Genomic DNA, 23,835 nt, shown 5'->3' with positions numbered 1-23,835 from the left:
AGTAAAGGATACTGGAGTGGGTTGCCATTTACAGCTAGTCAATTGTGCCCCACTGGCTATGAGACTTAGGTGAGTTGTTTGACTTTTGAGACTTGGTTCTGTCACCTGTAAAATGGAAATAACGGAATCTGTGTTGTCTTCAGCACAGGTTCGTGTTGGAAGAAGATCGTGAAATTCATGTGTTAGTGGTCACAGTTAAATTTGCCCCTGAGAAGGCCTTGTGACTTATTTCCTCTCTCTTACCATGTTAGTTTCCCTTCTCAGTTCTGTTATCATCATTCTCATTGCTCCTGCTTGAAAAACCCCAGGTTTATTCATTCCTTTACTTATCCGTGCACTCATCCTTCCATCCACTTATTCGTGCAACATCTGAGTTCCTACTGTGTGCAGTTGTCATTGATGTACCCTCTCAGTGATGATGAAGACAGTATCTACAATTTGTTGAACACGTATTCTATGCTAAGCACTGTGCTAAATGCTTTATTTCTGTCTTAGTTAATCTTTGCAACATCCCTGTGAGGTAAGTATTATTTCCCCCTTTTTTCAGATAAGGTAACGAGGGCTCCGAAAATACGTTACCTAGAGTCATACCGGTGAGGAAATGGGAGAACCAAAGCTGTACCCAGATCTGTCCATCTCTAGAGCCCATACAGGCCTGCTGCTTCTTTCCCCATGTTTGATCTGTCATAGGTCCTTCTCAGAGTTGTTGTTTTTTTTTTTTTGGTACTGTCTCTGAATTGGTCCATTTCTTCTTCCCTTTCTTTTTCTCTTATGAGCCTAGTTCAGACCCCCTCAACCCTTGCTCATCATTGCCATTAGCTTCTTTGCTGTCATCCCTGTCTTTATCAAGTTGCTATGCCTCAACTCCATCCCTCTGTCCGCTACCTGTTTGATGTTCCTAGAATAGTTTTCGTTATGCCAGTCTCCTGCTCAGGAAGAGTCTGGCTTCCTGTTGTTATTGGATCCAATTCATCTATCTCTACCTTTTGTTAAACTCCCTGAATCTATCCATATTTACCTTCTAATACGTCTCAACATCAGTGTTAGTTCATTCAATATTTGACACCATGTGCCAAGAGTGATGGAATCATAAAGAGGAAAAGTTGTGGAGTCTACTTTAAAAGGCTTACAGTTTGATAGGAGAACTCATCTAGAATTCTTTACTTCAGCCAAGCTAGGCATCTTTAATTTTCCCCAGTCAAGCAGAATTATTCTTTCTCTACTCATACTGTAGTCACAAATTATGTTTGTAGGCCTTTCCTTTCCACATATTCCCCCCCCCGCAAAAAAAAACTTCATATAAGGCATAATCAAGTACCCCTTTTCTTTCTAGCTCACCTTTCTCCTCTCTGTATTTCCTTATAATATGTATTGCCTAGACATTTTAAGACCTGTACAGCTTCTGCACCTTTTATAGAGCACTTTTATGTGCTTTATCTTGTTTGAGTATTAATGTAGATATGCCAGGTGATAGTCTCATTTTATAGAAGAAACAGCATCCAAGAAGTTAGATGACTGTATATACTTGTGCTGCTAGTGAGCTCTGTGATGTCCTTAGACGTGTGCTCTTTGGAATCTTTGAAGGTATTGTGGTCCAGAGGAAGAACATATTTTTGGAGGCCTAGAACTATGTGTGGTAACAGGAGAGTAAAAGTACACAGGGTTCTGATTCAGGCTTTGGTTCTCGTTTGGCTCCTCTCCTTGTCTTCTGTGTAACTTCGGAGAAGTTGCTCAGTTCTCCAAGCCCCGATTTCTTGTCAGCGTTGTTCCTAGCCTGCCTCTCTATGGGGTTATTTTGATGTCCAGATTTGATGATAACTTTTGTTATTAGCTAACTATTGTTGAGTACTCACTGAATACCAAGCGCTGTCCTAAATGTTATACATGGGTTGTCTCAACTAATCCCCACAGCACCTCTGAGATGTTCTTTGCTTGCAGTTGACAGAAAAGCAGATTGTGGTGCAAAGATGTTAAGCAGCTGGACCAAGTTTTTGTAGCCATCAAATGGTGAAGCTGTGAATTGAATGTAAGCAGTCTGAGTCTAGACCTGGTACTCTGAACCACAGTACTAATGATTGTTTTTATTAAGGTGCTCTGAACATGCAGAAGTCCAGTTTGCAAGGAGCTGCGTGGCCCTGTGTAATGGTGACTAGGGAAAGGAGGGGGCAGCATGGATATTTTGCAGGAGAGGAGAGAAATGGTTTCCTAGGGGGTCTGACCAGCATCAGAGATGTGGAAAGGTGTTTTGGGGGTCCTATATCTGGCTGTTGGCTGTCATTGTACTATTAGGCTATCTGGTTTTCCTTAGAAAGAGTGGAATGGAGGAAGATCTTGTTCGGCCAGTGAAGCCCAGCATGGACAAGACAGGTAGCCCTCGGCCCAGGGGATCTACGTCCATACTGACCTCGTGGAGCCATAGGTCGGACCCTAGGACTTAGGGGCATGGCAACCTTTGCCAGTTTGGGGGAAGCTGGAGTACTTGACTTGCCTTGCTGTGTGCGTGTGTGTGTGTGTGTGTGTGTGTGTGTGTGTGTGTGTATGTGTGTATGTGGAGTTGCCTCCATTGCTGCTCTTTCTTTGCTATGTATTGGGCATGGGACCTGGCTGCTCTGGCCCAGGGTGAGGTTGAAATTTAAACCCTGATCACGTGGGTTTGAACCTGACTCCCAAGTTTAGAAAGGGGAGGGAGAAGGAAGAGCATCAGAAAGGGGATGAGAAACTCTTCTTTTGGCTGGGAGGAGGCCCTGGGTAGCTGATTGTTTTGAAGTGTCACTTAATGCTCGTAGGTCTGCTGCCCTCTCACATTGCGGGGTGGGCGGATGGCAGTGATGGTGAGGGGGTGCAGACCAGGAGAGTCATCAGGGCTGTGCTCCCAGCGGAGGACAGTGTCCTCTAGAGGTACGTGTTGAGAGTCTGCGGCGTGGGCCCTCGTTGCTCATTCTCTGTCTGTCTTGACTGGCCCAGGTGAAGCAGGGGGGCACTAGGACCCAGAGGCTAGCTCGGTTCCTGACAAGTCTAGAGCAGCACTAGCGCAGAGTGAGACTCATCAGCTGGCAAGCAGAATTCAGTGTCTCTGGGTTCAGGAATCCTCCAGCAGCAGAGGGGACTTGCTCCTCAGCCCCTTTCTCCGTCCCCTCCCCTACCCCAGTAGGCCAACCCCGTGAGGTCCATGGACTGGGGAGGGCCACGCCTGCCGGCTGCTGTTTGTCCATGAGGGCCTGGGGCCCTAGCCCTCCTGCCTAGGTTTCTGCCTTTTCTCTGTCTTTGGTCATCTGGGGGAGGGGGTGGAGGCCGAGTGAGCAACATGGCCCAGAGCAAGAGGCACGTGTACAGCCGGGTAAGTGGCCCTGATCTGGGATGGCCATGGGAGGGCTTCTGGAGAAGGCCTGGGTGCCTATGGACAGTGCTGTGGGGGCTGGGGAGACAAAGCTGGAGCTCGGCTGGGGCCACTCGCAGCCCTGATGATGTTTAGACTGCATAGGCTTCCCTTCCCAGAGTTGGGCCCTTTGTGGGTACTGGTGAAGCCTGACCTTTGACTCTAGCTGGACCTCAGGCAGGGGGCCGGACTGTCTTGGAGATTTCAAGTGGGGTTGGTGGGTTGGAGTGGCCTTTCAGTGAAGCCTTTCTTTAGAGCTGCTTTGTTGTTTGTCACTTGCTTTCTTGCTCTCCTGGCTCAGATTGACTCTGTAGCCACTGTTGTGTCCACCTGGTTCTGAGGCTTATTAGGGTTAGGACGGTGGTGACAATCTCTGACTTTGGGGTCAGCCCTGATGTTCCTGTCAGTTCCTTTTATTGTCAGGTCCATGAGAGCCACTCGACTGTCCCAGGTATGATTTGGCCTCTCAGAGCCCCTGGGAATGGCATCCTCGCCTTCTTGGATGAGTTCTTTGAGGAAGAGAGTTGGGGAGTGACTGGCTCTGGCAGAGCTTCCTATGAAGCCAAGCGGGGGCATCAGAAGGGAGCCTGTGAGGTCTTCAGGTCCATGCTGTCACGCCTTCATGCCTCATTCTCTGTTGCAAGGCCCCTGGTTCATGGAGCTGCTATTGCTAAAAATGGCTTAGGTGTGATTTTCTTCTAGCCATGGGCCTATTTGGGACCTAATTTCATGTTGTCTCGTCATCACGAGTATGTCAGAAGCCGAGAGCTTCACAAGGACAATATTTAGTCTATTCCCTTGGCTTGTCCATTCATTTGGACCACTGGGCAGCGTCGGACAGTTTGCAGGACAGATCTGAGATATGAGATTTGCCTGGCCTTTATATATTTATTTATTTGTTGCAAGATAGCGTGAGTGAAGGACCTCCAGAGCATATAGCTAGAGTTGACTGACCAGGGCTGAAGCCTGGAAGAAGGGAGTTAAATGGTTGACTGGGCTTGGTGAGGCATCTAGGGGTGTCATGGTAGGGTGGGGGAGGTCAGGTCGTGAAGGAGGCACGGTTGTGTGGCACTAAAAGGGAGACGTCTGAGAGAGCCATGTGAACCTCAGGGAGGACAGGCAGAAGTAGGGAGGGGAACGGGATTCTCTGGGAACACTCACTGACTCACCTGACTTCCCAGCTCAGGCTTCTGTGTCAGGCACTGGGTTGTGGGGAACCACTGTAAACTTAGTTGCTTAGCTTCATTCACCTCCTAGGGGACAGTGCTCCTGAGAAAGTAGCCATGTGGAGTGACATTCACAGATCTATCAATGAATTCTGATTTATTAAAGTTAAATATAAACTCTTAGAAATTCTGGCAGATTGCAGGGGAGTTTGAAGAAGTTTTAGAACATAATACTGACATTTTTCCAAAGGAAATTTGGTAGGTGTTGGGGGGGCACTTTAATTTGAGAATGGGGTTCAGGGAAATGACTTCTGGTCCTTTTTTAGGCCAGGATCCTGATTGGGGCCTCTCTTTTATATTAGGATAACACTCTTAACTTGGAGGTTTTAACTATGTATGTTTGCTTGTGTCTTTCAGACTCCCAGTGGCAGCAGAATGAGTGCTGAGGCAAGTGCCCGGCCTCTGCGAGTGGGCTCCCGTGTGGAGGTGATTGGAAAAGGCCACCGTGGCACCGTGGCCTATGTTGGAGCCACACTCTTTGCTACTGGCAAATGGGTAGGTGTGATCCTGGATGAAGCAAAAGGCAAGAATGATGGAACCGTCCAAGGCAGGAAGTACTTCACTTGTGATGAAGGACATGGCATCTTTGTGCGCCAATCCCAGGTACTCACTTCTGCTTCTGTGTGTGTGTGTGTGTGTGTGTGTGTATACATGCTCTGTTGCATGTGCAGCTGGTGTGTCGGTGCTCTCTTTTCCTGGGTGTGAGCCTAAGTCTCTGGTTGGGAGAGTGGAAGGTAACGAGGGAGGGAAGATTGAGAGCTGTCCTTAGGGAATCTGCCCTGTACTCTAGGATTGCTTAGGGCCTGAAGAGGGGCCCATATTACATCCAGCCTTGATCTAGCTATATTGAGTCTATTCTGTGGCCTCAGATCCAGGTATTTGAAGATGGAGCGGATACTACTTCACCAGAGACACCTGATTCTTCTTCCTCAAAGGTCCTCAGAAGAGGTAACAACCACCCACTTAAGTTGCCTCCACATGCAGCAGTCCCCAGGACATCTCCCCAGAACGAGGGGCCGCAGTGGACCCTGAGATTTCCTATCACCACCTCATTCTGTTGTTATGTCTTGCCTACCCTGCCATGATGCTCTCTGCTCCTATCCCTCTACGCACACACACACTTTGTTTCTGTTTGCATTCTACAGAGGGAAATGACTCAAATCCAAAGACCAGCAAACTGGTAAGTAGTTAGGGATGGGAGTGGGGAGTAATGGGGGAAAGAGGGAAAAGAAAAAGAAAGGAGGGAGACCCATACTAGGTCCTACTCGTCTGCTGCTTCTACCTGAGGTAGTAAACTGAGTTAGCCTTTCCAGTCTCCATCCTCTCTGAGAAGGAAGCTTTCTGGGTATAAGTTGCCGCTTTAGGTGTGAAGGTGCTAGCAGGGAAAAGCTACTAATGCCCAGAAGTTCTGGATCAATTGGAACTGAGGCTGGGAGTGAAAGGGAGGACAGGTCTGACCCTAGTAGTGTTGTTGCCAACTTCCTACCTTTTGGTACCCAAGGCTGCCATCATCTGATGGATGTAGGGTGGGGGTAAGGTAAAAACTGGAGGAGGAAGGTGCTCTCTGGTTCACAAGTAAGTGGAAAGGAGCTGGGCCCTCTGCTGCCTTTTTAGTTTGTATGTAGAGGGCCCACTGTAGCTCCCCTCTGCTGCTCTGCACAGGGTGTGTGAGGCGGGGCTCCCAACTCTCCAGCTCCTCTGGGCAGGGTGTGGACCTCCTGGAAGCTGATCTTGAGGGAGGCCTCATCTCACTTACCCTGGCCTTGACAGTGACCTGCTCCTCCCAAACCGGTGTTTGCCTATTGGTCTTAATACCTGCACCTAAGATGTCTGACCAGCTAGCACAGTGTGTTGTTTAACTCTGTTCTCTAACTCTGCCCTTTCCAACTTCTCATGCAGCGGGGACTGAAGCCTAAGAAGGTGGTGTGTTTACTGTTTGTGCCTGGGTGGGTGAGGGCCGTGAGCCCCCTCCCCAGCTGTCCTGCATGTCCTTGGGCTGCTACATGCATGTGTGTGTGACCTTGGGGCTGGGGTGGCCAGAGGAAATGGCAGCCGTGGCTCTCAGTGTTCCTTTGAGGGGTGCAGGGATATCAGGCTCAGTGTCCAGGCCCAAGTAGTCCGCATTAGGGATGATCCTCACCCCTGCTCACACCCCTGCCCGTCACCTCAGGACTTCTAGTCAGACTCCAAGCATTTGACTGTAAATAGCAGCAGCATGGAAGAGAGCATTTACTGGGTTACAGTGGGTTCTCACTTAGCCTGAGCGTAGGGTCAGTGGGAGGAGAGACTGGGAGTTTGGAGGTGAGGAAGGTACCAAGTGAGGTGGTTAGGTAAGTAGGTGGGAGGTCAAGGAACCGAGCACAGGAAGAGCAGTCCTGAGTTGAAAGCCTGAGTGGCACCTGCCTCTGGGTAGTGGGCTATGAGTACGCACTTTTGCTCTGTTCCATCCTTCTTTCCCTGCCTCTTCCTTCCTCTGGTGTTGTGCCCGAGGCCTACTTCGCACACTTCACAGCCCTCTATCAGCCATCATTGGAGTGGGGCTGCCACCCCTGAGATTCTTTTAGTCTGAAGTTGCTGCCATGACCACTTCCTCACACCAGTTCATGCCTTTGGGCTATGCCCAAGCCGTCTCTGACCTGCATGTGCCTGTCTGACCTGTATGTGCTGTGCTGTGTGTATGAAATTCTGTGATTTCCCTGTCACCCATCTGCGTCAGGACCTTCTGACTCTGCATGGAGAGCTATTAGATTGGGGCAGTGGGAGGGGAGAGTAAAACTTCTCTATTTTGATTTCTGGTTGGTGGTGGGTCCTCACTTTGGAGTCTTCCCTTGGAAGAGACAACACGATGGTACTTGCTTTGGGGTCCTGGCTTGGGAGGGAATGGGGATATAAGAAGGAAATTAATTCTCTAAAGGATGCTGGACCCTTTCCAGAAACTTGGCTTCCCTTGATTATTGGCTCCTGGTTGGGGCTCCCATCTTGCATCAGACCCCAAATAGAGAAGAGCATGGACCTGCAGTCTACTATCTATGGAGGGGTTCTGGCTGCAATCTGACCTGACCATGGGTGGGATGTGAGCTGTGCCCAAATCTTGGTGTTTTTGGTGGCTGACTAGGGAAATGTGGCAAAGCCTAGCCTAGGCTGCCTGTACTGGGGTACAGCACCTCCTTGGCTCATGGTGCAGTGTCAGTCAAGTTGTCACGACCTTCCCTAGTTCTTTGTCTCCAGTGCTTCTCTCACAGCACATCACTTAACACAGGAAACAGGGAGCTAGCACCAGAACAAAAGAAGGAACTTTGAGGGGCAGGGTGGAAGAGAGAACCCAGATGTCTCTGCAAGGTGCCCAGTCCTTTCTGGAAGCTCTTTAGAGACAGGCTCTAACCTGCCCACAATCCAGGGAGAGTTGGGAAAGGAGCCAGATGCTGTCATTAGAGCTCCTACTGCCCAGATGGAATGTTCTCCGGGTTTCTTAGTGTGCCCCGCAGAGCCGATGCAGGAGTTCTTGGTGTGTGTGCCTTATGAGCCACCATCAGGGTATCATCTGTGTGTATAAGAGAGAGAAGTAGAGTTGATGGGGTTGTAGACCCAGGGGAGTGTGAGTATGAGAGAGGCCTGATGAAGTAGTGAGGTCCCATGTCCCTGTCCAGTGACACCCTGTTTCCAGAGAGGTCATCAGAAATGGGACCGCCCCCAGCCCAATTTCTTTGAGCAGATCCTTGGGGATGGGGGAGAGGGAGGAGCCAGGACCTGTTCTTTGGAGGAGGAAGCGGGGTGGGTTTAGCAGAGGACTTTGTCCAGTCATGAGGAGGAGGAGGAGGAGCCTTCGGAGCCTGGTGGTTGCTAGGTGACTGAGGAGCAGTGGCTCCGCCCCTCGTGGAGCAGAGGAGGGTGGGTGCATGACGTCAGGTGGATATGCTGCTGCGGCCACTGAGGCTGCCGTCAGCCTAAGCTGGCGAACTAGGCCGGGTGCCTCCCGGTGCCTCTCCGGTGCCTGCCGGAGCCTGGCCGTCCCCACCGTGCACCGGTGGGGGCTTCTGCATCTGAGCCGCAGCCGTTCGCCAGCTGGGGAGCTGCCAGGCCGGGCCGGGGAGCTGAGGCTGCATTGTTGGGATTTGACACACTAATCTCCTGTCTCCGCCGCCTTTCCCTCTGTTCGGCGTCTTTCCCTCCCTCCCTTGGTCTGTCCTTCCTCTGTGTGTGCCCATTCTCCTCTGTCCTTCTCTTTCCTCTCCTTGCTTTCTTTGGTTTTCTGCAATGATGAGACAGGCACCGACAGCCCGAAAGGTACTCTTGCTTGCTCTGGTCCTGCTGCCAGGTTGCCAGCGTGATGGTGGCAGCAGGCTGCCGGGGTGGGGGTGGGGGCTGATTGACTTGCTGTGTCTGGTTGGGGAACGAGGATGGGGAGGAACGTGGGGGGCAGGGAGAGTGTGTGTCACTGCCATGCCCCACACCCTGGGCGTTTGCTCCCTAGCCTTCCTGCGTTTGGCTCTGAATCTGTGTTTGGGGCCTTGTACCCAGTGGCCTCACCAGCTTGAGCTTCAGGCAGTTTTGGCTGCAAACTGGCTCTGGATGTGTTTCCTGGGAGAGAATATGGGGAAGCAGGTCCAGATGTCTTTGTACCTCTAGCAAGCCTACCTCGCTCGACCTTTGCTAGAATGACACTGGGTTGTAATAATACTAGCTAGCATCCCTCCCCGGCTGGGGTCTGTATCAGGGGCTTTCTTCTAGAGCAGTTTGTGACACACAGCTATGGAGGCTTAGCCCGGGGTAGTAGAGGTGGGGGTTGGTCTCCTTGGGAGACCTAGAAGAAGGGCCCAGGCCAAATCTTGTGTTTGCTAGAGCTCTGAGACCCTGGGTATCAAGAATACTGTTTGGGAGTTGGAGTTAATCATCTGATTATCACTTTGCAATAATCCAGGGTGGTTGGTTTCTGATCTGGTTTAGGGCAGTAGTTTCCCTATGCTGCTGCCCACCCCCACCTCCTTTCTTGTAGCCGGGTGGGGTCACTTTGCTGAGCTCTGGGCTTCTGGCTAATGCAATATTCATGGTCCTGACACCTGAGCCCTCTGCCCTGGGGATGGGGACTGCTGCAGGAACTGGTCCTTGGGAAGAGGGTGGGGGTGGGGTATATGGCCGCACTGTGTTCCCTTGGGGACCTGATCTCCCCTTGCTGGTTTCATATCACACACTTCTAGGCTTGTATCATCATTCTTGTCACATGGTATTTCTCGGGAGTCCTGCGTGGAATCTAGCACTCGAAGGAAGGGGCTGACCTGGGAAAGTCCTTGGGAGTGGTGGGTGGGCGGGGCTCTGGGCTGGAGTGGGAGAGGTGGTTGTGGGAGGACTCCTCTCTGGTCTCTGGAGACCTTCTCTACTAGCTGCTGGCTTTGGTCTCCTGTGGCTCAGCCTGGGAGACGGGGACAGAATTTCCAGGGTGTCCGAAGGGGTGAGGCCTACAAGGGTAGGACAAAAGTGGAAGGGACCAGTGGGAAATAGGAGTTCTGAGCTCCTGGAGTAGGATCAAGGTGATTCACTGGAAGGAGGGCTGGGACCGGGTCGGGGAGGAGGGATGGGACTGCTGACTGTAGCCTCATGTCTGTTGCTTCTGCTCTCATTGCTGTCCCTTCTGCTGTCTGTCTTTCTGCCGTTATCCTTTCTTTCCTGACTACTCCTCCTCTGGCTCCTGTTGCCTGTCCAGACTACAACTCGGCGGCCCAAGGTGAGGAAAAAACAGGCCTCTGTACAAGACACTGCTGAGTGGACACAGTTAATCTTAGGCGTGTGCGTGTATGCGGGCATTTGTATGAGCAAGTATAAGCTGGTCACAGTGTGTCCTGGGTTCTCTTAAGGAGGGTGAGGGTACTGAGGGTAATGACAGGCCCCTCCCGGGAAAGTGACTTCTAGCTGTTAGGAGCGTGTCTGAGCCGGTAGCTTGAGTGTAGAAGAGAAACGAGAGTGGTTGTGGTTAATCAAGGCAGACTTTCTTGAAGAAGGGCATCTTCTTCCAGCTGCTTTTGACTGGCTTTTGGGTGTGTGTGTGTGTGTGTATGTGTTGTTGGGGAAGGGACAGGGAATTAGAAGAAACGTGAAAAAGAACTTGGAATGTAAATGTCAGGGGCTGTGGAGGTGAGTGTGTCTGAAAGGCCTTGGGTGGGGGCGTCTGTGGATAGCGTGTGGTCTCTGAGTGTCAGCCCACTGGGAGAGCTTCAGGGCTCACTGCTGCAGGGAGGAGCACTGGGCAGGCCTGTCTGCTCTAGGACCTCAGCTCCACAGGGACCCGGGCAGTGTCACCTGATTAGAGCCCCTCTGTCTTGGAGGAGGGAGGTGACAGATGGGTTGGCGGTACTGACCTTGTTTCAGAGGAGAGCCAAGGATTACAACTTTCACCCTGACCCTTTTACTTTCAGGATCCCCTGAAATAGACCAGGAGGAGGAGGATGAGCTTGAGGGTTTATCAAAGTGTAGAGCCCAGTACCCCCAGTTTTAGCCTAGCCTTCTCTGAGAACATGAAAATTAGAGATCATTCTGTTCTTTCTCTCTGGGAATGACACTGAGGAGCTTTTTCCCTCTGGGGGAGGTGGGTACAGGCCCAGAGCAACAGTAGCATTGGGAGTATTAAGAAATTGCTACAGTGATTACAAGTGGGTCACAAAAGGAATGGTCAGGGGAATGAGGGCTTCTGACCTAGCAGGGTGGTGCTAGAGCTTGGAGGAATGTGGGGTCAGTGCCAAGGGAGGAGTCTTGTAATCTTGTCTTTTTCTGTCCCTCCCTCTCCCACCATCCCCTCCACCCAAATTCCGCCCCGGTCCTTTGTCACTGCCTCTGACTGTGTCACTTTCCCTCTGCCCTTCACTGTTTCTCTGTTCTCATTGTCCTGTGATACTCTCTGCCTTTTTCCTTCTCTGTCACTTTGTTCACCATATTCTCGTATTCTGTCTGACTCTCTTTTACCACTCCTGTCCCCTACACTTTTTCTGGTCTGCCCCTGCCCTCTCGTAATAGCCTACCCGCCCAGCCAGCACTGGGGTAGCCGGGGCCAGTGGTTCCCTGGGCCCCTCTGGCTCAGCATCAGCAGGAGAGCTGAGCAGCAGTGAGCCCAGCACCCCAGCTCAGACTCCGCTGGCAGCACCCATCATCCCCACACCAGCCCTCACCTCTCCTGGAGCAGCACTCCCACTTCCTTCCCCCTCTAAGGTAAGGTCTGGGGTTGGAGCAAAGAAGAACCAAGACACAAAGGGGCCTGTGACCCCTGACAGGGTCTTAAAAGTTTCCCTGGGTTGGGGGAGACCCAGAACCTTGGATTAGAAGGGTGAGGTCTCAGCATATAAGTATCCCATTACTGACTAAGCCACCCATTCCTCTCTGTCCTTCTTCCACACTTCCCCCATATGGATTGGGCTCTTCACAGATATTTGTATGCCACTTGCTTTGGCCCTGGCCCTGGAATGATATCTGCACACATTCCTGTCCTTCCTCTCCAGCTCAGACTCGACGGGGAAAAGCAGGGAGGCTGTGCACAGACTGAAGGGTCTCTCCTTTGCAGGAAGAGGAGGGGCTGAGGGCCCAGGTGCGGGACCTGGAGGAGAAACTGGAGACCCTACGACTGAAACGTGCAGAAGACAAGGCAAAACTAAAAGAGCTGGAGAAACACAAGATCCAGCTGGAGCAGGTGCAGGAATGGAAAAGCAAAATGCAGGAGCAGCAGGCAGATCTGCAGCGGCGCCTCAAGGAGGCTCGGAAGGTGAGACTTGGTATGAAGAGGGTGTCTGGGGAGGCAAGGGGCGCAAAGAAGTGTACTGGAAGCTGGAACTGGAGCCTGGACTATCCTGTGCAAAGGGGTACATGAGGCACCTCTGTGATTGTACCCTTCAACTTCCACTTCTCTTCAGGAAGCCAAGGAGGCCCTAGAAGCAAAGGAACGCTACATGGAGGAGATGGCTGACACTGCTGATGCCATCGAGATGGCCACCCTGGACAAGGAGATGGCCGAAGAGCGAGCTGAGTCCCTACAGCAGGAGGCCGAGGTGCTGCGGGAACGTGTGGAAGAGCTCACTACTGACTTGGAAATCCTCAAAGCTGAGATTGAAGAGAAGGGTAAGCGGCCAGGAGCTGCTGGGGGCCAAATGATGGGGTTGGAACCCTGTCTGAAAGTACTAATGGTCTTCCCCAGGCTCAGACGGTGCTGCGTCCAGTTATCAGCTCAAGCAGCTTGAGGAGCAGAATGCCCGCTTAAAGGATGCCCTAGTGAGGTAGGGTCCTCTCATTGCCAGGCTCACTCTCCTGTCTCCAAATCTGTGAGTGACTCTTAACACATGGTCTTTCTCCTTCTCTCTTGCCATTTTCCCACAGAATGCGGGATCTTTCTTCCTCAGAGAAGCAGGAGCACGTGAAACTCCAGAAGCTCATGGAAAAGAAGAACCAAGAGCTGGAAGTTGTGAGGCAACAGCGGGAGCGTCTGCAGGAGGAGCTGAGCCAGGCAGAGCGCACCATTGATGAGCTCAAGGAGCAGGTCTGGGCAGCCCGACCCCTTGCCCAGAGCACTGTGGTGCTCGCCTTCCGGTGCCTCCCTGCCTAGGCACCTTTCAGTCCTTCTCCTTGTTTGCCCTGTCTGACACAGGTAGATGCTGCTCTGGGGGCTGAGGAGATGGTGGAGACGCTGACAGACCGGAACCTGGATCTGGAAGAGAAAGTGCGCAAATTGAAGGAAACGGTGGGGGACTTGGTAAGAGAAGAGCAGACTCCTGACTTACAACCTTGATGGAGGGCATTTGGAAGAGACTTGCTGTAAGAAGGATTGGCGCGATCCCTGGCCTTTGAGTAGGGTGTGTAGTGAGTGCCGGTGCCCTGGCCCGGTACCGTGATTCTGACTTTTCTTTGCCCCAACTACCTTGTCGTCTCCCAGGAAGCAATAAATGAAATGAACGATGAACTGCAGGAGAATGCACGTGAGACAGAACTGGAGCTGCGGGAGCAGCTAGATATGGCGGGTGCACAGGTACGGGATGCTCAGAAGCGTGTGGAAGCAGCCCAGGAGACAGTCGCAGACTATCAGCAAACCATCAAGAAGTACCGCCAGCTGACTGCCCACTTGCAGGTGCCTGCATACCCACTGCTCTCTGCCCACAATCACCCCAGGGCTTCCCCCATGACTCAGCTGTGTCTTGTTGCCCATCCTTGCTCCCAGGATGTGAATCGGGCACTGACAAACCAGCAGGAAGCGTCTGTGGAAAGGCAGCAGCAGCCACCTCCAGAGACTTTTGACTTTAAGATCAAGTTTGCCGAGACTAAGGCTCATGCTAAGGTCAGGAAAGTGGGTGAGCTGGAGGGGGGTGATTGTTGGAGAGCCCAGCCTGGGTATGGCCATGGGCTGATCTGCTGTGGGGTTCTGGCCTTCAGGTTCCTGGAGTTGGGAGTGCTTTGTGTGGTGGTTTGGAAGACTCCTGGCCTGGGCCTGTCCTAGAAGCAGGAGACACGTTGGAACGTAGCATGGAGGTTAGGAGGTTTTCCGCAGCCTAGCTGAGAACCCACCTCCCTATCTCCCTCACAGGCAATTGAGATGGAATTGAGGCAGATGGAGGTGGCCCAGGCCAACCGGCACATGTCCCTGTTAACAGCCTTCATGCCCGACAGTTTCCTTCGGCCAGGTGGGGACCACGACTGCGTTCTGGTGCTGCTGCTCATGCCTCGTCTCATTTGCAAGGTACGGTCTGCCAGCCACATTCCCAGCAGGGGTCTGCTGAGCTTGCCATGAGCCAGGCGTTGGGGATGCCAAGCAAAGACGGCAGTCATTATCCTGCTCTCAGGGTTTATGATGTAGTATAGGAACACAGAATCACAGACAGATGTATGTTACAGATGATGTTTTATGAAGGGGAGATGCAGATGCAGATGCAGGTTGTGAAGTGTCTGGGAGAGAGCACAGCTGGGGAGCTGATGGAGATAGTGGGATATTACTGAAGGAATAACATTTGAGGTGAGACCCAGAAGATGACTAGGAGCTAGTTAGGGGATAACTGTCAGGATCACATTCTAGTTGGAAAGGTAACAGGAGCAGCAGCTTTAAGGTGGGAAAGAGCTTGGTCCCACGGGTCCTGCTGCCCTTTCGCCCCCATATCCAAGTCTTCATCAGCACCAGCAATCACATCACCCTTTCCCCACGTGTGACTCCCTGCCCATCTAAGAGCTGTTTCTGCTTTCTCTCCCATGTGTTCATGCCCTCCACCTAGTTGCTCAGCTCTCTGTACTCCTGAGTCTGTGTTCTCCATCCTCTGCTCTGAGCCCTGTGTCTCTGGTGCTTCTTCCCACAGGCAGAGCTAATCCGGAAGCAGGCCCAGGAAAAGTTTGAACTAAGTGAGAGCTGTTCAGAGCGGCCAGGACTTCGAGGAGCTGCAGGGGAGCAGCTCAGCTTTGCTGCTGGGCTGGTGTATTCACTGACTTTGCTGCAGGCCACACTCCATCGTTACGAGCAGTAAGTGATCCCTGACCTCCACTGCAGGGCCATGGGTCCCAGATTGGCTGGAACTGAGATTGCCTTGTAGACTCTGGCCTCACAGGGCCCTTCTCTGGTCTCCAGTGCCCTCTCTCAGTGCAGTGTGGATGTGTATAAGAAGGTAGGCAGCCTCTACCCTGAGATGAGTGCCCACGAACGCTCCTTGGACTTCCTCATTGAGCTGCTGCACAAGGATCAGCTGGATGAGACTGTCAACGTAGAGCCTCTCACCAAGGCCATCAAGTACTACCAGGTCTGGGGCGAGAATTGAGGCTTAGCACAGGAGGAGGGAGGGTTTCTTCTGGGACTGTTGCCAGTGTAGCCAAGGTTGTATGTCCCAGGCTGAAGGCTTGAAACTCTTAGATGAACTCACCTTAGGATGCAGCTCCTTGAGGGTTTTGGATTCTTTCATACCTCTGGAGTCCCATGATGACTAGGGCTCAAACTGCAGTTTGGGAAGAATGCTCCGTTTTTCCAAGGCCTGAAGACTGTTCATTTGCCATCCCTCCTCAGCATCTATACAGCATCCACCTTGCTGAACAGCCTGAGGACAGTACCATGCAGCTGGCTGACCACATTAAGGTGAGGTGTTTGGGCCAGTGGTTGAGCCCCTTATAGAGACCAGAAATGAAAGACATCAGATCACACCCTCAAAGGGTGTCACATAAGACTGGAACAGGGTCACGGAGGCCAGATCAGGGAAGCCAGAGAGCTCACTTGCGGATGGGGTCAGCCAAGGGTGGAAACTTCTTTAGAGATGTTAATGGGGCAGAAGGGCCCCTGTTGGAGGCTGACAGCCACCTGCTTCTGTCTTCACAGTTTACCCAGAGTGCCCTGGACTGCATGAGTGTGGAGGTGGGACGGCTACGGGCCTTCCTGCAGGTGAGAGCACAACGAGATCTGTTGGACTTCCTCTTCCTTCGTAGTCCCCACCTCCTTGCCCCCAGCCCTAATTCTGACTTGGCTTCCCGTCTGTCTCCTATTCTGAGTAGGGTGGGCAGGAGGCTTCAGATATTGCCCTCTTACTCCGGGACCTGGAAACTTCGTGCAGTGATACCCGCCAGTTCTGCAAGAAGATCCGGCGGCGGATGCCAGGGACGGATGCGCCTGGGATCCCAGCTGCACTGGCCTTTGGACCACAGGTTTAGGGCTGTAAAGGGGGACGGGAAGGAAACAGCAGAACCAGGAGGGGCCCAGCATGTCGAGATATGGATCTGGTCAGGGGACAGGAATGGTTTTGAGGTAGCTGGGAGCTGTGGTGTTGAGCCCAGAGTGGGCTCCTGACTCCGGCCCGTTTCACAGGTATCCGACACACTCCTCGACTGCAGAAAACACTTGACGTGGGTGGTGGCGGTGCTGCAGGAGGTGGCAGCAGCTGCTGCCCAGCTCATTGCCCCACTAGCAGAGAACGAGGGACTGCCTGTGGCTGCCCTGGAGGAGCTGGCTTTCAAAGCAAGCGAGCAGGTGGGCTGGGTTGGCTGGGCAGCAGGTGGTGATGGGAGAGTCAGGTGGCTAGTGTGGGGTTTTCACTACTGCCGTTGACACCTGCAGATCTACGGGACCCCCTCCAGCAACCCCTATGAGTGTCTGCGCCAGTCATGCAGCCTCCTCATCAGCACTATGAACAAGTTGGCCACAGCCATGCAGGAGGGAGAGTACGATGCTGAGCGGCCCCCTAGCAAGGTGGGTAGCTCCTTGGAGGCAACTGCAGGAGCCAGGAGGAGCAGGACTTGGGGAGAGCTGCTGCTCATTGTGGGAGGGCTGGGAGGCAGGAATTTGGGGAGCACCTTCCTCTTGCTTAAAAGGCAAGGAGGAAGATTTTCTGTTTGACTGGATCCCTCTGAAAGGAGAGCCTTGATAACCCTGCCCTCTGCCCCTCACTCTGCCCCTTAGCCTCCTCCAGTTGAGCTGCGAGCTGCAGCTCTTCGTGCAGAGATCACAGATGCTGAAGGCCTGGGTTTGAAGCTTGAGGATCGAGAGACAGTTATTAAGGAGCTGAAGAAGTCACTGAAGATCAAGGTGAGGATAGGGGAGGCTCAGGATCTGAAAGGCCAGGAAATAGCAGGGGGCACAGGGAGGCAGTGAGTGTTGCTTGTAACTGAGAGGGGTTGAGGACTGAGGGGAAGAAGTGGCACCTGTGATGAGTGGGAGTTCTTGTGGGAGCTTTCTACCTCATGGTCTTTCCCAGGTCTCGGGTTGGGAGGTCATGGGAAGTGTAAGGCAACTGGACACGCTACATCCTTGTCCAGGGGGAAGAGCTCAGTGAGGCCAATGTGCGGCTGAGCCTCCTGGAGAAGAAGCTGGACAGTGCTGCCAAGGATGCAGATGAGCGCATTGAGAAAGTCCAGACTCGGCTGGAGGAGACCCAGACACTGCTGCGGAAGAAGGAGAAGTCAGGCACCTCCCCGGCCCCTGTTCACTCCACCCTCCCTCCTGCGAGCAGCTCCCTGCCTTCTAACCCAGGCCCTCTCGAAGTGAGACTCCCCAGGGCAACAGAGGCCATCTCCTTCCCAGCAGACAGCACCATTGTCTCATCCCAGTCTGAGCCTCTTCTGCCCCTGGCTCCTGGCCAGCAGGGCTGCCCTAAGGACCTGTCAGGACTGCGAAATGAGGGCGGGGCCTTTGGGGAAGGGACACTGCCCAAGCCCAGGTTCTCTTTCACAGAGAGTTTGAGGAGACCATGGATGCACTTCAGGCTGACATCGACCAGCTGGAGGCAGAGAAGGCAGAGTTAAAGCAGCGATTGAACAGCCAGTCCAAGCGCACGATTGAGGGGCTCCGGGGGCCCCCTCCTTCGGGTATTGCCACCCTGGTCTCTGGCATTGCTGGGGGTGAGTGCCGTGGAGCAGGCAGCACCAGCCTAGAGGAGATTGGATGTCCCCACTCCTGTCCTTGGCCTCAGTTTGACTTTTCTCCCCCGCCCCCCGCTGCCCATAGCTGGAGTTTCAGCCAGGAACACGCTTGCCCAGTTTCACTCTGTGGCAACTTTCACCAAGTTTTTACTTCTTCTGAAGATATGTGCAGAGTTCCTTTGACCAAGGTGGGGCAGTGGGGCCTTACCAAGGTATCAGTGAAACTCAGAATTCTAGTAGCTGTCCCTCCTGGGTCTGCCATATGGCCTTTCTGTCCCAACCCTATATTCTAGAAGGTCATCAGCCTGCAGCAGACTGGGGTATCTGCTGTGGTATCCAGTTGTGCCTGGTGCTGCTCTTGATTTTTCCTCTGCTGCGGCACTCCATTTTCTCCAGAGTTCATGTCGCTTCACCCTGTAGTATGGTTCTCTCTTCCAGTGATGAATTCTCCCAGTTCCACTTGGGGCTTATGTTCTGACCTTTGTCTGGTCTCTTAGTGTGGTCAGGGCTCCTTACCTGGAGTTTTTCTGGCTTCCAGGCCTAGTCTCCCCAGTTTCCTGGCCAAGGAGGTGGCCATTGCTATCTTGGTTCTCATCTACTGTGTAGTATGTTTTTTGTTCTCTCTTTAGTTTCTTACTTCCCCTTCTCACCTCCAGAAGGCAAACTCCTTGAAATGGAATTAAACCTGCAGGATCTCTAGAACTTCCTTGCTGTGCTTGTCTTGTCAGTTGGCCTTACCTAGGGTCTTGTCCTCGTCAAAGCCCCCATCACTGGTGCTGCTTGACTCTGAAAAGTGACCAAGTATCTTCTTGTGTTTAGACTCCTGTGAGTCAGATGGTTCCATGTTCCTTGGGAGGGGACAGAATTACCATATTGTGTTGTTTTGGCATAGGCTTTTTTTTTTCCAGTTGCACTGGGTCTTTGTAGCGATAGACAGGCTTCTCTAGTTGCAGTGTGTAGGTTCAGTAGCCTTGCAGCATGTGGGATCTTTGTTCTTTGACAAGGAATTAAACATGTGTTTCCTGCATTGGAAGGCGGATTCTCAACCACTGGACCACTAGGGGAATCCTAGCATAGGCTCTTTAAACAGATACTGGTTCTTTTTTGTTGTTTTTTAATAATTTTACTTATTTATTTATTTTCAGCTGTACTGGGTCTTCGTTGCTGCACAGACTCTCTCTAGTGAGCGGGAGCTACTTTTCGTTGCAGTGCACAGACTTCTCACTGCAGTGGCTTCTCTTGTGCAGCATGGGCTGTAGGGCACGTGGGCTTCACTGGTTGCAACACGTGGGCTCAGTAGTTGCATTTCCCAGGCTCCAGAGCACAGACCAGTTGTTGTGGCACACAAGCTTAGCTGCTCTGCTGCATGTGGGATCTTCCCAGACCAGGGATGGAATCCGTGTCTCCTGCATTGGCAGATGGTTTCTTTGTTACTGAGCCACCAGGGAAGCCCCAAATATTGGTTTTTAATTTTTGAAGCTTTGCACCAAAAAAGGGTGACTTTTGTCTCAGAGCAGTGGGAAACCTAAAGAAATGGGTATGTGTCTTCATGCTCAGTTAAGTTTTGCTGGTGGGGAGCACTAAGGGTGCAGACGTATCAGGGTCTCAGGAGCGGTCCATCTGCCCTTCTGGGAGGTGGAGTGTAGGGCAGGGAGGCAGGCACAGCCTCATGCCTCAAGTGTTTCCTCCAGCGCACACTGCCGCTGCCACTCTTCCTCACATGTTGCAGCTTGTATCATGGCCTGACTTCCCTGTTCTATCTTTCTTTCACACATATTTGCTCTTTCCCCAAAAGTAAAGGCAGGATCTTGTTAGGGAAGGTATGGTGATCAGGAAAAATGTTTTCCTGCATGACCAGGATTCTTCTGGTGTGTCCCCCTCACCACCATCCCATCTAATTCCTCTCTCCTCTTTTCCTGCTCCCCCATGGGCTGTCCTGAGCGCAGAAGAACAACAGCGAGGTAGAGAGCCAACCTGCTGGGGTGGTTAACAGGGTTGGTGGGAATTGGGGCCGGGGGAGCAGGGCGAGACTGCCCCCTTGAGAGCAATCAAGACTGGAGGTAGCAGGGGATAAGGAAGGGGGATGGGTAGGAATGGAACCCATCTTCAACCCTTTGCACCTGGGGCTCATGACATTTGTTGTGGTCCCCATAGGAGGTGCCCCTGGGCAGGCTCCGGGGTCTGTGCCAGGCCCAGGGCTGGTGAAGGACTCACCACTGCTGCTTCAGCAGATCTCTGCCATGAGGCTGCACATCTCCCAGCTGCAGCATGAGAACAGCATCCTCAAGGTAAGGAGGTCACAGAGAGGGTAGGTGTAACTGCCTCATTGATGATAGACGGTAGGGCTGTCCGTCACTTCTTAACCACCACTCTTCTTCCCGCTTCGCTCACAGGGAGCCCAGATGAAGGCATCCTTAGCAGCCCTGCCCCCTCTGCACGTGGCCAAACTTTCTCTCCCACCCCACGAGGGCCCTGGCAGTGAGCTTGCTGCTGGAGCGTTGTATCGTAAGACCAACCAGCTGCTGGAGACATTGAATCAGTTGAGCGCACGCACCCATGTAGTGGACATCACTCGCTCCAACCCTGGTATGGACCTACCAACTCCTGAGATGAAAACCACAGCCCCTTCCCTTGCCTCAGGGATATAGTCCCTGCCTAGGCACTTCCCACACCAGAGAGGCTCTTCCTAGCCCTGTTCTTTGGTCTCAGTGTTCAGTTTGCTTGAGGCAGGCAGCTGGACTGGATGAAGGGTCACTAGTTAATGACCCTTCATCCAGTCCAGCTGCCTGCCTGCACCTTGGTGGGCCTCACTAGCCTTCTCTCCCCACAGCTGCCAAGAGCCCATCGGCCCAGCTCCTGGAGCAGGTGGCTCAGCTCAAGTCCCTAAGCGACACCATTGAGAAGCTCAAGGTTAGTTTAGACCTGCCTTTTCTCACCCAGGAGTGCCCACTTCAGAGCATTCTGTGCTGGAGGCCCTAGCATGGTCATTTCCACCAGGACCCCCAGGGCTCCAGCCCTGTACTAGGTGACATGTTGCAAACGAGGTGGGAGCGAAGACGGGGTTCCTGCCTTGGAAGTTCACTCCCAAACAGATTATCGCCATAGAAAAGAGATTCTTACCAACAAAATGGGCTGAGCTAGGATCATCTTCAGTGTAGTGCAGCTTCTGTCAGAACTGAGATCACTGCAGAGTAGAATGGTTGAGAATGGCTTCCCAGAAGTTACAGAATCTGCGATGAACCCTGAAGGATAAGTATCTATAAAGTAAAGATGTTGGGTAGGGATGGGATTGGAGTTGAGAGCAAAGGTATGGTGATAAAAGAGGACTGGGTCCCTATCCTTGGTATTAGTATCCCTGTTAAGCCAGGGAGATACTGGGCTAGCCTGTGGAGAGTCCCCTAAATGACTCCTGTTCCCCGCATCTGCCAGGATGAGGTTCTTAAGGAGACTGTATCTCAGCGCCCTGGAGCCACGGTCCCCACTGACTTTGCCACCTTCCCTTCATCAGCCTTCCTCAGGGTAAGAGGGAGCGTGGGGAGGGGGTGGGCAGTGTGGAAGGCTCAGATGATTCCTTCCCCTCTCCTCCAGAATTTGAAGAGGCTTTTGGGGGTCTCAGGTCCAACGACTGAACTTCTTGAGTTATCTGGCCAAGTCTTAACTTGCAAGTAACTTAACAGTGCTTGCAATGCTTTCCAAAATTCCAATATTTTAGCAGTTAAACATCATCTGTGATTTCTGACACCAGGAGAGACTCAAAACTCCCTTGTCAGGCTATGTACCTCAATTCTGATTTGGAAAATGTGGTCATTATAGCCTAGGAGCCTCAAAGCCTCATTCTCCCAGGGTCTCAGTGCTCAGGAACCTTGTCAGTGGCACAGAGCTCAAGTGAGCCCCTGACTGGCGGCCTCTCTCCCTTTCCAATTCCCAGGCCAAAGAAGAGCAGCAGGATGACACTGTGTACATGGGCAAAGTGACCTTCTCGTGTGCTGCTGGCCTTGGGCAGCGACACCGGCTGGTGCTCACCCAGGAGCAGCTGCACCAGCTTCATGATCGTCTCATCTCCTAAATGCGTCTTCCCTCACTGTCCGCTACTGCCCGCAGCCCTCCTGGAGCTGCTCCTCCTGATGCGTAGCCACCAGGCAGCCCCCAGGTAGAACTGCGTGTGTAAGCTGTTCCTGCCCCACTCGGCTTCACGCCCACCTTCAGTGCCCTGCCCCTGCCCCTTGACCTGGGTTCCCCTGTTTCCCTTCCCTGGCCTCTGCCAGAGTTCGCTATTCAGTTGCTCCCTTCTTCCTGAGGAGCTTCAGGGGCTCTAGGGGGTAGGTAGGTTGAGACCCCACAACCAAAGGTTGAATGAGGTCTCTCCGACTGAGGACTTCACTCCTTGATTAAAGCCACTTCTGCTTCAGTGTTGTCTGTGTGATGTTGGGAGTGGGAATTGGGCCACTTGACTCAGAGCAGGAGTGGAGGAGGAGAGATGCTGAGAAGGCTCTGGCTCTGTCCCTCAAATTTGTGTGCAGTGAAGTTTCTCTGAGCAGAGGGAAAGGGCTCAACCAAGGGCTTGGCTCCTGAGTTCATTTTATGGATTTAGGAGGGTGGGGAGTGTGTTGCCTCTGCGGCCCTGCCTCTGTTCTCTGGATCTTTCACTGCTCTTCAGGCCAGCAGTGTTTGGAGCTTGGCTAATGGTATGATTGCCACTCGAGCCAACTTTCTGAGGTGCTGGCAGTCTCCCTGTAAGATCTGAGGCCTCTCAGAGGGAACATTTACTAAGCAACGGGAGACAGAGTCATAGACTGGTAAGAAAGGATAGATGTTACTAAAGCTGCTCCCAGATTAAGATCACCTGGGGAGTTCCTTTGAAAAAGTTTGCACATGGGCTTTGGCTCAGGTGGTGCTAGTGGTAAAAAACCCACATGCCAGTGCAGGAGATGTAAGAGACGTGGGTTCTATCCCTGGGTCGGGAAGATCCCCTGGAGGATGAAATGGCTACCCACTCCAGTGTTCTTGCCTGGAGAATCCCCATGGACAGAGGAACCTGGCAGGCTACAGTCCATAAGGTTTTATAGAGTCAAACTGAAGTGACTTAGCACATACAGACTTTGGCTCAGATTTGGGGCCCATTAGGCCAGTGAGCAGTGTCTCAGTGTTTTAGAGCTTAGCCCCAGTTTAGTTCAGTTTCTTGATGCTCACTCTTTTTTTTTTTTTGGCTGCACTGCACACCAGCACTCCCTGTACTGGAAGCACAGCCCCCTAGCCATTGGACTGCCAGGGAATTCCCTTCCACTCTCTTTATTCCCTCCTTGAGGACATCCTGCCCAGGCTGCCGGAGGTCTCTGATCCAGATGGGTGGAGACACCCTTGGTGCTTAGGAGCAGCTCCAGCTGTGTCACGTCCTCTGCCTTGTGGGAAAGGATCAAACAGGACAGGGGGCTCCAGGTGGGCACGTCCCCAGCTGACGCACCCTCTGGGAAGGTCAGTGGAATACGGTGTTTGATACCTGCTCTGTACCTTAGCTTCTTTCAACTGGGGATCAAGAGAAAATGATTTGCATGACTTTCCTCAATACTCTCAAGGATTACATGTAGCTGATACCATTCTAGATGCATTGAGTATAATTCTTTATATACAAGGGATACCTTAGAGTGTTCGGGCTTAATTCTTCTAGAATTGGTTGAAAAGGGTGGCTGTGTTTTGATATCACGGAGTTTTTACCTCACCTCTCCACACTGGGCTGCTCTCGTGCTGAGGAAATTGCAGACCACACTGTTCTTTCCCTGGGATTGGATTGTGTTCCTGTCCTGTCTACCTAATTGGCTGACCTGCCTTCCCCTTGGTGGTTAAGATACCAAGGGCCAAGACTAGGCAACTCCTGGGGTCATGAGAAGAGGACAG

The 23,835-nt window shown here is 52.4% G+C and overlaps 1 protein-coding gene across 39 annotated transcripts in view; it reads left to right on the top strand.

Moving 5' to 3' along the window:
* DCTN1 (dynactin subunit 1) overlaps positions 1 to 22,351 on the top strand; it is a 30,155-nt gene extending 7,804 nt beyond the window's left edge. Inside the window, exons 1-32 of one of the 39 annotated variants that reach the window (XM_081595721.1) lie at positions 1,495 to 3,337; positions 4,960 to 5,205; positions 5,472 to 5,550; positions 5,748 to 5,782; positions 6,502 to 6,522; positions 8,869 to 8,886; positions 10,301 to 10,321; positions 11,605 to 11,796; positions 12,146 to 12,343; positions 12,492 to 12,696; positions 12,773 to 12,851; positions 12,952 to 13,111; positions 13,220 to 13,324; positions 13,505 to 13,696; positions 13,787 to 13,903; positions 14,150 to 14,302; positions 14,910 to 15,070; positions 15,176 to 15,344; positions 15,605 to 15,673; positions 15,911 to 15,973; positions 16,084 to 16,233; positions 16,394 to 16,555; positions 16,643 to 16,774; positions 16,985 to 17,110; positions 17,341 to 17,483; positions 17,756 to 17,922; positions 19,890 to 19,904; positions 20,098 to 20,231; positions 20,337 to 20,529; positions 20,774 to 20,853; positions 21,373 to 21,462; positions 21,872 to 22,351. In XM_081595721.1, the coding sequence (XP_081451847.1) occupies positions 3,305 to 3,337; positions 4,960 to 5,205; positions 5,472 to 5,550; positions 5,748 to 5,782; positions 6,502 to 6,522; positions 8,869 to 8,886; positions 10,301 to 10,321; positions 11,605 to 11,796; positions 12,146 to 12,343; positions 12,492 to 12,696; positions 12,773 to 12,851; positions 12,952 to 13,111; positions 13,220 to 13,324; positions 13,505 to 13,696; positions 13,787 to 13,903; positions 14,150 to 14,302; positions 14,910 to 15,070; positions 15,176 to 15,344; positions 15,605 to 15,673; positions 15,911 to 15,973; positions 16,084 to 16,233; positions 16,394 to 16,555; positions 16,643 to 16,774; positions 16,985 to 17,110; positions 17,341 to 17,483; positions 17,756 to 17,922; positions 19,890 to 19,904; positions 20,098 to 20,231; positions 20,337 to 20,529; positions 20,774 to 20,853; positions 21,373 to 21,462; positions 21,872 to 22,009 (3,846 nt within the window). In that variant the 5' untranslated portion in view covers positions 1,495 to 3,304 and the 3' untranslated portion in view covers positions 22,010 to 22,351. Of the gene's footprint in view, positions 1 to 1,494; positions 3,338 to 4,959; positions 5,206 to 5,471; positions 5,624 to 5,747; positions 5,810 to 6,501; positions 6,523 to 8,789; positions 8,905 to 10,300; positions 10,322 to 11,604; positions 11,917 to 12,107; positions 12,344 to 12,491; positions 12,697 to 12,772; positions 12,852 to 12,951; positions 13,112 to 13,219; positions 13,325 to 13,504; positions 13,697 to 13,786; positions 13,904 to 14,149; positions 14,303 to 14,909; positions 15,071 to 15,175; positions 15,345 to 15,604; positions 15,674 to 15,910; positions 15,974 to 16,083; positions 16,234 to 16,393; positions 16,556 to 16,642; positions 16,775 to 16,984; positions 17,111 to 17,340; positions 17,484 to 17,755; positions 17,932 to 19,889; positions 19,905 to 20,097; positions 20,232 to 20,336; positions 20,530 to 20,773; positions 20,854 to 21,372; positions 21,463 to 21,871 lie in introns of those variants that run through there. The other 38 variants (XM_081595722.1, XM_081595727.1, XM_081595725.1 and 35 more) reach the window with 38 other exon arrangements.
* The last annotated feature ends 1,484 nt before the right edge of the window (positions 22,352 to 23,835 follow it).

This window comes from Giraffa tippelskirchi, chromosome 4, assembly GCF_054371585.1.
Source record: "Giraffa tippelskirchi isolate mGirTip1 chromosome 4, T2T-mGirTip1v1.2.pri, whole genome shotgun sequence".
Taxonomy (NCBI): domain Eukaryota; kingdom Metazoa; phylum Chordata; class Mammalia; order Artiodactyla; family Giraffidae; genus Giraffa; species Giraffa tippelskirchi.
The sequence above is the reverse complement of the archived record's forward strand: the minus strand, read 5'-3'. Positions and strand labels throughout refer to the sequence as shown.